The following is a 12,558-nucleotide window of genomic DNA, read 5'->3' as shown; positions in this document are numbered from 1 at the left end:
AGGAATGCTTTGTTCGTATTTGCACAGACAATTACACAATGACAGAAATCACATTTGAGTTCACAAGAACTACGAAAACAGACTACTTCAAAGAGACGCCTTCAAACAGGTATATATGGAAAGAGTTGCTTGGATTTTTAAATTAAATACCTATAATGTTAAAACTCCATTAAAATGAACAAATTACCCTGAAACTAAGAGCAAAAATGAAAGCATGATGTAGTAAGAACAAGATTAAACAGAGGCTAAATTGATTCATTTTTGATCCATCCCCGCAACCCCATGCTTTCACAGGTTCCTCTTCCCAGATAGGAGTAACACAGTCCATATGGAATAGCTTCCTCTCAATATTCCTCCCACAAGCAGGAAACCTGAAAGCCAGCTGTGTAGTAGGCCAGTATTTTGCCTCTCTCTCAAGGCAGGTTCTTTGTAATTTTGGTACTCAATTATGAAGCCCATATTCCAAGCAATCTGTTTCAGTCAACCCTCAATATTCTGCAGAACTCCTGATGCGTTTTAAACATCTCTATTGGATATAATCTGCTTTAAAGGTCAGATTAGTGCTTTGAGAGATTTAACACATTCTAGCTGAAATTCCTATCATATAAGGACAATATAGCTTCAGTTAAGTTAGCTTTTAAGAGGGTTACTGTTTATAAATTGAAAAACTTGATCATACTATGCTTCCTTCTAAAAAACCTGACACATCAAGCTGTTAAAAATAAGAATAAAAAGGAAATGGTTTGACCAGTCCTACTCAGTAAACGCAGAAATTAAGGAAGAACAAAATTGACTGATTGTATTGGTAGAGTACTTAAGTTACAGAATTCACTAGAGGATGCACACGTAATATTAACTTGGCTTCCCCTGCACATATAGCAGTGTACTTCACATAGTCCCTGACTTTTCCTTAAATAATGGAGTTGAGATCTTAAAGGACTTTATGGGGAAGTTGAGGCTTCCTTGAGAGGAGGAGGAAGAGGCAGCTTAAAATGATCCCTTTTTCTAATTTACTGTCAAAATTAACAGCATACATTTTCACCAACTTAATGGAAATTTTATTCATTATGCAGATTTCAAATCTAATTTGAGCATACATATTCCTTTTTTACAAATGTTATTAAAATCAAAACATTTATTTCTCTCAAGTACACACACGCAGTGTTTTCTGTTGAACGCTGTGTCTTGTAGACTCCCAGTGGAAGCCTCAGCACCTGTCAGCACAAATGTTCTTGTTGGGGTAGCTACACAGCATCCTCAAGCAAGAGATGCAATATGACAAGGAGAGTTCTTTGCAATATTAGTGTGCTTACCTGGGTTTTGTAGCAGAGAGAGTTGTTTATGTGGTTATGGTATTTTCCACACTTCCAAGTCAAAGAACAACGCTTGCAGCATCGAGCACTGCTGTAGAGTATGCTAAATGCTACAATGTCACAGTCTCACATGTTCAAAGCCAAAACCAATTTACACCTGGATTAGCCGAAGATGTAACACCTTTCTGCCAAGCACTATAACTACTGTCAAAAGTTATCCAAAACATCTTTCAAAATTATGAGGGTTCTTTACATGAATTGTAAGCAAATTTTTAAACTTTGAGCAAAAAAACCCCCACAATGTATTTTTTTTCTTTGTACAAAAATCCAATCTGCAAAATTACACGTTAAACTTTATTTGGTGACTCTGGCAAGTTTTCAAAAGCCATAAGTAATCAAGAACAAAGGAAACATTTGGACAAAGTTATCTTTTAAAATATATCATCAGTAAATTTGTCTCATTACATAAGACATTCTACAGTTAGAGTAATCATGATATTTCTGCCTGCACCACCCCACGCCCTGCCCCTACCAGTAAGAAGATTGCACCCTAAGTGCAAGTACTGATCAATTTAGGATGGTGTATTTTAGCTTAAGACAAGGCTGGACTGAACACCAGTTCAGAGTACTAGTTTCCCATCGGCTTATCCAGGACAAGCCTGATCAGGCCCAACAACATTCCCACCAGCTAATGTCACGAGAAGCCAAGAGCTTTGGCAGGCTGCCGTAAATACAAAACCCAACCTCAGTGACACAGTATTTTCTGCTTTCCACCTTCCACTCCTCTCATCTTTAACGTGCATTGAAGTCTTCCCTCATGCCTTTTAACCATGAATATCTCTCGCATTAAAATGACCAAGTATCACTGGGTTACAAAAGCCATGTACCAATAAAAATCTACAGCTAAAAGGTATGCTACAGAAAGAATCTGCACAGCTGTGCAGCGCAATTCATCTTCCTTCCTAAAGCTTTTATTTCCAACCTGAGACCTACAGGTAGCAGTGTATCACCACAGTTATCTTCTCAAGCTTTCAGAAGAGATGCAAGAACCATCTCTTGAGTTGCCACAGCTGCAATCTCGATTTCCTGTCCTGTCCCCGCTTCCCCCCTCCCTCCCACCCAACATAATATTCAGTTTCTACTGAGAGATCTACCACCTGGCTGCAGCTTAGTTTTCAACAGCATCCGATCTCCCTGACTTTCCGTATCTCGGCTGCTGCCCCTTTCCTTTTTCCGACACCTATATTAGCAGATTAATGGAACTGGGGCAGGAAGGATTTTAGATGTTTATCTGACGTAAGTGCATGAGATAAAGAAATTAAAGTGTCCCCTGCTCAAGCAGACAGCCTATGATTACAGGACAGCAGACAAGATCCAAGAAGCAAAGAAACCCATACCATACACCCGCAGAAGGAGTTCTCTCTCTCACTCTCCTAAGGCAGACAGACAAGAGGCCAGTAAAATTTGGATATCCTGGCTGACATTCACACGGACTGGAAAATACCAGGAAAAATCAGAGTGCAGCAATTTCAGCTGGAATAAGCTGGAAAAAGGAAAGCTATTAACCTAGAAAGACAAAAACCCTAAATAATATAAAGTGTGTTATTTGCACAGCAGAACACTATTCTGCAAAGATTTATACCAACACTGTTCTGCTAGGATACAGAATTTAAAAACAGAAGATGAAACTAGTTTAAACCAGCAAGCAGAAAAATCTCAAATATTTCTATTCTACTTTATTTATACTTCCTAAAGCAAGGAAAATTATTCTCACTGGCTGCTATTTATCAAAACAAGTCATCTTCCAGCAAAAGCTTCCTCTTAAAATCAATTTCTTTTAGCAAAATCTCGGCAAGCTTCTCTGAAAATACTTCAGTGATTTCAGACAGAGTCTGCCAAAGTTTTAGAAAAATATTTTGTTGCAGTTCTACATTCTTAGTAGATGATGTACAGCAGCTCAGGAGTTTGATTTTAATAGATTCAGCTTTTGGGGGGCCTTCCATGGCCTTACGAAAATTGCTTTCTTCAAAAAGCAAATTGTAAATCCAATGTTTAGAAGCTTTCTGATTCAAGTAGAAAACAATTCAGAAACCACCAAACTTTTGAAAAGCTTGTGTCAACCTAAGTTTCCTGAGTAAGACCTGTTTAAACACACAGATTACTATAAGCACGGCAATTTTATATACAAAGAATGTTTCATTTGCATCACAGAGAACGTTCAGTGTTCACTGACTGCACAAAACTGCTATTGAAAAATACACCAAGACAGGAGTATTCTGAATGACAGCTTTTCTAAGATTTGCTTATTTATAATTTAAGGATTGTAAGGCATCTTCTTTCACAGCACAGCAGCAATGACAGCAAACTATCTTACTGACACACTAAAAATAGTGAATATTGTACAAAAATTTCTTTACATGAACAGTCACAGAAAGCACTCAGGAACAGCAGTACATCTTAAATTTTTTTCATGCAATTTTGCTACAGAACAGACTGCAACTGTTTTCCATCATTGTTTTCTTCCTGGAGAAAATCAAGAAAGATGACATATTTAGAAAAAGTCCTTATGAATCATTCATCATTTTCTTAAATTCCTTGTATGTTGTACTCAAGATACTTTCCAAGCACATTCAAGAATTGGCAAATAATTTTCAAAATCCAACTCCGTTTTTATTTTTTTTTAAAGGCTGCAAGTAATTAGAATACTATATATAAAACGACTCCATCTGAGAACAGTTAAGACTGCATTGGTAAATTTAGAAAGCACATCAGTGCCCCAAAAGTAAATAAATTATCCCAGGACCAAACAATTATTTGCCATCTTTTATTATTCAGGTAGCAATCTTTGTAGATGTGTTAGTCAAAGATGTTGAATTTTAGACTAAAAAAAAGTTGGATATTATTGGAGGCAGTCTGTTTAGCCTCAGACTTCAAATGCGTCTTTAGAATTTAGTAATAAAACAGTCCAGCTCTTCCTTCAACCTAGCCACTGGTTGCTGTCTTCATATACGTGCTGAGCCTGAATCAGGACTCAGAGGGAAAGAAAAAAGTTATTCTCCAGATTTATCGGTTCCACAGCCCAGTCCACTATGCAACAAAGCACAGGGCATGCTTTTCTCAGCAGCTTCACAAGCCCAGAAAAGAGTCTGAATGTGGTTTAAGTTACTATGCCTACAGTCTGACAAACCGACCAAGTACTGCGATATTACTCAAGTGGATCAATGCTTATTTCTGGAACTGCAAAGTGTGTACCTATTACACACAGCCAGTTCTATCACTGGCTCTTTGAAATTCAAGTGTAACACTACTACTTTTTCTTGAGGCCATGTATTAACTCAATCACTCCCTTAAGAAGAGCATTGCTCATACTGTTCTTCATGGTCTGGTCAGCTCCACTATTCACCTTTATAAGGAACAGCTGTCTCATATTAAAAAAATATTGCTATGAACAAATCATGGATTTCAAGACACCTCCAAAGGAAATAAAAGTAACAGGCGTTTGAATTAAGAACCTCTGTAAATAAAACACTAAGTCTGAACAAACAAGTTATTTTCAAACAACTACGGCAAATCTTACTATTCTGCATTCTGTCAAGTCTAGCTGTAGATTCTGTGCTCAACAGAATCTACTTTTTATGGCCAGAGTTTTAAACTTCAGTCCTTGGAAGAATTAATTTTCATATTCAACTATAAAATGCCATTAACTTCAGAAGCTTAAGAAGTTCACTATTTTTCTTGTTTAAACAGTATTGTTTCATGTTTCTGAGATATTTCAGAAAAAAATCACACAGAGCACCTCACAGAGATGGAATCTAAACCTACTAATTTTCAAAGTACTAAAACTGAGCTCTAAGATGACACTACAAACTAGTCTGCGGTGGAGTGGGGGGAAAGCAATCTTGAAAGTGAATTCAACCTTGGTATGGATTGGGTGAGTTTGATTTAAGCATAGCTGGTTTTCCCCAGCAAAGCTTTACCAAGAACAAATACATGTTATTCCATAAATCCCTGGTCTTAGAAAACCTCAGTTACAAGGACCCCTAAACCAATTCCAACGTTAAACTACAAACATTGTAGCAAAAGGAAACATTCTACAGTTCTCTAGAATCTGTCTCAGCACAAAAAGAAAATGAGTACTTTTGCACAGTTTACAAGTCAAAATTGCATGAAGTCAGCAGCAATGAAGCATATTACCCACACAGAATGAAAAACAGAATCTTCCTGCACACACTATCGTTCAGTCAGAGGGGGGGCAAGATGTTTCAATGTAGAGGCACTCTCTCACCTCTAATATCTTCCATTCTTCCTACAAAGTACTACCTCCCCTATAAACTTGTACTCAGTTTTCCCACAAAGCAGAAGCTGCAACTACTACTGAGGACTGAGTGTACTTGCCCTCACCTGGCACCTTCACAACTTCATTCTCTGTACCTACATCCATATGAAAAATATGAAGTTCTTGCTTACAAAGATCAGCTAAAAACACTGAAATTGCTCTCATTTAAATACTCTACCAAAAATAGTAACTAAAAAACCCCAATTGCCTCCAAACCCACATAGGCTTCTACTTTTTTTGAACTTTCTGAAGAGTGCATGCATGTTCACTTAGGTAAAATTCAAAGAATCAACTTAGATCATGACTCAAACAGTTCTCTAGCCAGAAAAGAAAACAAATAACTGTGATTAATAGGTGCATTCTGGAAATTATACATTCCTTCAAAACCGCACAAAAAATTCCCTTCTAAAGCCACTTACATGAAAAAATGAAACCAATAAACTAAACCCATCCCCCAAAAGACTGTCTTTATCTCAAAAGAAACATGTCTGTGCTACGATTAGTTGCTACTGTGAGATCTGTGGGAAAAAAATGAGAAAAGCTTCAAAAACGACTAAGGACAGAATTTGCAGTTATGATACAGAATTTCACACAGTGAACAAGTACAGACCAACAAAAACACATGATTTCTGATGTTTCCCTGATACATCCGGAAGTTCACTATCCTTCAAGTAATACCATACCTGTATTGATTTGGTTGTTTACTTTAGAAACTGATCCCGTGAGATTCCTGCAGAGGTTGTCTTGAACAGACTGAGCAGATGAAACAGCTGATAAGGTATTATATCCCACAGGAACATGCTGTTGAAGTGAATGAGGTACTGATGTACTCTGGCTAGAAAACGTATTTGTCTCTTTGAACTGTCCAACAGCAGGTAGGCTCTGAGAGGTAAATGCCTGCCCATACACACTGCCAGCAGCCGCAGGAGGATAGGAAACATTAGGATACATGGCACTAGAAACCAGAGGCATGGTGTAGTGATCAGAATTAAGGGGAAATCCCTGAGATGCAACTGAAGAGCCGACAGAAGTGCTGTAGTGATCACCAAATGCTGAATATGAATGCTGAGCACTCATATGCAAGTAGGATGCAGATGATACTGCTCCTTGAATAGGTCCTTCAGCTGACCCCACTGTATGGGGGGGAGTTTTGTTGTACAACTGCTGTGATTCCTGCGTATTCAACACATTGGTACCCATGGAAGGTGTCATAACACTTTGTGCTGGTGCTGAATAGTAAGTAGGGTAGTAACTGGAGCTATACTGATTATCCAAATGTGAAGCAGCAGCTTTATTGGGCACTTGGGAATAGTGTCCTGAGAGTGCACTATAGTTTGGAGGATGCAAGCCATAACCAGAGGGAAACTGCATCCGACTCTGCACAGGACCTGAAACGAAAAGAAAATGTCACATGTAAAGGTGCATCTGTCAATGTTCTCTGTATTTACTCTGTAACTACCAAACAAATGGTTTCTTCTAGTTTTCTGTCACCACTTTTGAGGTCAATTTCCATCAGCAGAAAGAGAACAAAGCAGTACAATGCATGCAAAATACAATATGCGAAGTAATTTCCAAACACACAGAGAAATAACAGAAAAAGGAACTGCTTCCATTATCGAAACAGGCTTCCACATCAAGATTGTATCCCTTGTATTTGTATTTCGAATATTTTAAAGTTTTAGGAGGTTAATATTTAAACAAATAGTGAGCAACAGCAAGCACCAAACTGATGTTTCTAAGTGTCTGAATACAACAGTATGCCTTAAAGAAACTGACTGAATGCAGAAAATGAAAAGCTGCAGTCAAATCAGCATGTCAATACACAAAAACACAGGTTGTCTTCTTTTCAAATCTTCAACACTGACAAAGCGAAAGTGCTGCAGGGCAGTTACTTTTGTCTTCTACATTCTTTTGTATTATGCATTTATGAAAACCAGTATTTTTATGGAACTATAGAGTATCTGACAAGGCGCTTAATTTCTGTTTACTGTCTGATATTTACATCAGGTACAAGAGATGTTGCTATCAGAGAAACTGACCTCTGCTGTCACTGCATCTCACTCTGCAACATGAGATGTTAATTACGTACTGGTCCAGCAAGGGTCAAACAAGTATTTGTTTGCTAGACACCAAACCTTAATTATGTCTGAGATGTTTTGTTCAATGCCAAGTGATCAATAGTACATCCAAACATTCCTCCTCAAGTTCTTTTTCTGAACACTACTTTTATTTTCTAGTGAAACACACATGCATTTCCCTGGTAACTTCCTTAATTTCACCGCACCCTACTGTTTATGTCATGTCGAATGACGACAGTGTTACTTCCCAGCCCTTGGTGAATAGAAACATAAGCTCAGCACTAGGCCACTTGCAAATTAAACAGCAGCTGTGATAATGAATTGTTGCTTTCCCTCCTTATATTTACAATGATTACAAAATCTATGCATTACTTCCCTCGTCTTGAAATTCTGAAAAGACACTGTTCTCCAAGTACACCTAGATGTTCTATGGTTAACTTGCAAGGCAATTTTAATAATGAATTTGTTAATGGAAGCAAGGAACATAATGTCTAAAATTGCTTTCTGATAAAATTAAAAATGTCTTTTCATAATTGACAAACTAGAAAGTTGAGTAGAAGAGAAAGGAGCCAAAAAATGAATAACAGCAAGTTGGGCTGCTGAGTCAAAAGACAGAAAGGCACTTTGGGAGAAAGCATAAGGAGCTTAAAAGAAAAAATTACCCCCTGCATTTAGAGAAGAGTATGTAAATATACTTCTGATTCACTATTTTCTTGAAAAAGTGGGAGCTGCTTCATACAGCTCTGTAGTTTATTCTCCTTTAACGGAAAATGATTGTGATTTAGCAAGTCATTAGCGGTTGTGAACTCTGGCAGACTTTAGACCTGCTTTTTTTAAAGTCTCCAAGACTTTAAAGAACAAACTCAGAAATACACCAATAACTTATGTCTGTTAAGGATTATTGTTTCAAGCTGTTATGTCACTTAAGATAGCAAGGAAAGATGTTTTCTCTGAAGAGTTTGCACATTTGTTCTACCAAAATATGCAGGATAAACTTAACTGAGCAGGTGTAGTTTAGAAACTGGCTTAGGAGCCCCTCGGTTGCAAAAAGGTGGCATATCGAATCATGTAATGTAAAGTTTTTAAGTATCTAGGCTGTGGTTTAAAGAAAAAAACAACCCCACACACCATAAGAAGAGATTAAATAAACAACACAAGATACCAGCTTCCACATTATAGAATACTGAATCATCTTCATTCACATTTTCAAGCAGAAACATCTCTAAAACTATATTAAAACATCATTAAAACTATACATGAGCACACAAAAGTATAAATCCCATGAAGATCTCACAAAGACAGACACACCTGACATTTGAAAAACTGTATTTTTGATTTCAAACTCCTGGTTCTTTAAAAAGCAAGCCTTACAATTACAAATTAAATATTATTCCCCTTATCTGAGGGTTTTTGTCCATTTGATTATAAAAAAATATAAGTAGGAATTAATTTTTGTACTGCAATTAGTCGCTGAAGTTCCTAATGATGACTAGATAATTGGACAGATTTCTACACTGGAAATCTGGGTACATCTTCAGTAACATTTTGAAATCTGGTTAATTGCACAACCTGTCCTGATGTCTCCAGCATTCTACATTTCTCCCAAAACAGCTGACAAATCTCTCAAAAAACCTCCACAACAGGAGGAGAAAACCTTAGCTGCACAAAGAAGGTGTACTGCTTGAAACGCCATCTCTCCAATGAAAGCAGTGAACCTCTCCTTCTACAGACAAATTAATACTTTATAATGGTTTACTGTATAACCACTCAGACATTAACAGGTGAATTCCAAAAGTCTTATTGCTTTTCAAGTGGGGGAAAAGCCACCACAAAAAAAAAAAAAGGCATTATGGCTGTATCACTATGTGAATTAGTGTAACTTTGCCTGCTAGTGTCATGTTTGGGTTTTATGTCTGCGTATTCTCTCACTTGAGTTATTTAGCCGTCTGCCATGTAATCTACCTACACATCGTCTACTTACCCTACAACACCAACTTCCTTTCTAGCTAGGAACATCTGTTAGCTTTCTGTAACTTTTAACATCCCTTTACCCACCTCCAAAGAAGGCTCATCACCGCTCCCTCGTGCATCCCTTACGGGACAGGATGTGTATACCACTGTGTCTTGTTTCTGGCCGTCCAACAAGTCAGCAAATCAAGCCACTGATGAGCTCTTACAACACTGAAGAGCTCAGTCACAGAATTAATGCCCAGCTCCTTCATCGGCCCAGCTTGCCGCTTCCCCAAAATATTCCAGGATTTCGTATCTTTCAGACCTCTATCCTCTTTATCAAATTTAATGAAACTACTCAAAAGATCAGCAGTTCTGAGTAAAGATGGAAAAGAAGGCTAAATAATGTCTTACTGAAAACTATGGTCCCAAAATGCTAGTAGAGATACCAATGGCAATCTTACAAACCAGCTGTAGACAACACCAGACAGCAATCTTCTGGAGAACCACAGGGGTTCAATACAATCATCCTCTCAGCATTACATTTCAATACATTAAATTGTTAGCACTGAAGTGCTCCATTGCTACTGGAAAAATACATAATCTTTTAGTACTGATTTAACAAGCAACATTTTATTATGCTGAAATAAGGAAACAGGAAATTTTCCACTTAGATACAAAGCCACCTGCAAGACTACTATGAGAAAAGCTTTTCGAACTTGCAAGGCTTTATTCAGAATAACTATTTTAAAGCCCCAGACCTGTGAACAATGCCCCAAACAAGGGTTTCTTTTTTTTTTTAAAAAAAACCCACCTAATTTCAGTATAGGATGAAACTGAAAACACTGTAAAATACTAAAACTAAAGTTTCCAAGGATGCCAAATGGACTTGTTCATTGGACCAGGGAAAACTTACTAAAACCAAAGCTGAACATGCTTTTTAATATCACTGTACATGAAACAGGTTTGCCTGCTTTCTGCAAAAAAACAGTCCCTCTTTCATCAGATCCCAATAACTTCAAAGAACTACCTTAAAACCCCCACATTTTATGAATTAAAATGCGGAGCAAGCATTCTAAACATCTGCAAGGATGTGCTAGGGCTTTCTTTCAGCCAAAACAGAAATAGCTGTATTCACTTAAGCTACTTTTACATCCTACATGTGAGCTCCATTATACCACCAAAAAATTAAATTTCAGAAGCAATAACTATCTTCTTTGTGAAATTTATTTTCTCTCAGACAGAATGGAAATTTCCAGTACAGTCGTCTTCTGCTACTATTCCACTCTACTCCACCTCCTATTACATTAAAGAAAAAAAAAAACATTAAATCCTGTTCTGTAACTTCAGACGATTAGTACTAAAAGACGACAGATACACTAAAGATTTGGGAATGCTACTGCTAAATGACACAAAAAGACAAATTCAGAGTTCTTGCCTACAAATCATCAAATACCCATCACTGTGAGATCTCTTAACACACACACACACAGGCTGAAGTTAAGTTGAGCAGTTACCAAGTTACACAATAAAAATTCAAGACTATTGCAAAACAGTGTATAAATTTCTTGGAATTCAAGAAAAAGTGTTTCACAGAAAATAAATGGTCTATGAGGTTTTTAAACAAGCTGTTTTTAAGACTATTAGCAGCAACGTGGAGTTAAAAATACAAGTAAGTTGGCATGTTTTCAATAATTTTGACAAAACTCAGCATTGCAATACTAAAGCTGGGACACATCGGATGCATTAGTACCTCCCTAAAATCTAATTACCTAAACCGTAAAATTTTATTACCTTCCTTTTCATTCACTTCAGAGGCTTTTGCACCATCTGCAAACTGGCTCAAAACCTACTACAAAGTAGGCATGCAAGTGCTTATTGCCTAGTTTTCCCTTTGGACATCAGAAATATTCACAAGCAAAAAAAATTTGTAGGTCAGTACCCTGCATACTGATCTGTGCAGAAAAAAAAATGTGTGAGCACAGAACAGCTTGACTACAAAATAAAGGGTTTAACAGTAGGAGCTAAAATTCTACGCAAGCAACAGGCTCAATTTAGATACCAATCATGATGAAGATCATACTGAAAAGTTAATGAGGTGTATTAATAAAGAACTAATTTTATAGGGTACCAATTTAAAAATTAGGAACTGTACCCTAATTATTTTAATTCATAGTATGGTTAGTCACAATACCTCTCCATCTGAAAAATAAGACAGTATTGTGTAACTTTGAACTATTTTACCTTTATTTTCGGTGACCCACATTTCAGTGGTCCAATCTGGCTTGTTCAGCTCGAGACCCAAGACACAGTTGTGTGAACGCCTACCCGCCTACTACTTTTAAGTTCATAACAGTCACGGAGTAAGCACTCTCATCTACGATACACGGTTTTCTGCCCGCACTCAGGCACGACTACGGCGGAGGCCTGGAGCTGCCTTGGCCTCCAGAGCACTCCCGAAACGCCCCAAAGCGGGCGCCACAACACCGAGCCCCTCTCAGTTTGCGGGCAGAGAAAGAAGCGGACACCCCCTTCCTCGCTGCTCTAGCGAGCCCAGGAGAGCCCGCGCCTTCGCGAGTTAACTCCGCACGTAGCGGCGGGGGCCCGGGGCGGGACGCGGCGGAGGCCTGGAGCTGCCTTGGCCTCCAGAGCACTCCCGAAACGCCCCAAAGCGGGCGCCACAACACCGAGCCCCTCTCAGTTTGCGGGCAGAGAAAGAAGCGGACACCCCCTTCCTCGCTGCTCTAGCGAGCCCAGGAGAGCCCGCGCCTTCGCGAGTTAACTCCGCACGTAGCGGCGGGGGCCCGGGGCGGGACGCGCGTTTCCCAAGCGGCTCCGGCGGGTTCTGCTGCCTTCAGAGAACGGGCTTCGTTACGTGCCG

The 12,558-nt window shown here is 38.5% G+C and overlaps 1 protein-coding gene across 1 annotated transcript in view; it reads right to left on the bottom strand.

Annotated features, from left to right (window-relative positions):
• The window catches only part of SEC24B (SEC24 family member B), a 41,061-nt gene extending 34,030 nt beyond the window's left edge, over window positions 1-7,031 (bottom strand). Inside the window, exon 1 of the mRNA XM_010132049.1 lies at window positions 6,333-7,031. Within this exon, the coding sequence (XP_010130351.1) occupies window positions 6,333-7,020 (688 nt within the window). The 5' untranslated portion in view covers window positions 7,021-7,031. The remainder of the gene's footprint in view (window positions 1-6,332) is intronic.
• Between the last annotated feature and the right edge of the window lie 5,527 nt (window positions 7,032-12,558).

The sequence above is a fragment of the Buceros rhinoceros genome, unplaced genomic scaffold (genome assembly GCF_000710305.1).
Source record: "Buceros rhinoceros silvestris isolate BGI_N320 unplaced genomic scaffold, ASM71030v1 scaffold6850, whole genome shotgun sequence".
NCBI lineage: Eukaryota > Metazoa > Chordata > Aves > Bucerotiformes > Bucerotidae > Buceros > Buceros rhinoceros.
This window is presented reverse-complemented; position numbering and strand designations above follow the sequence as displayed.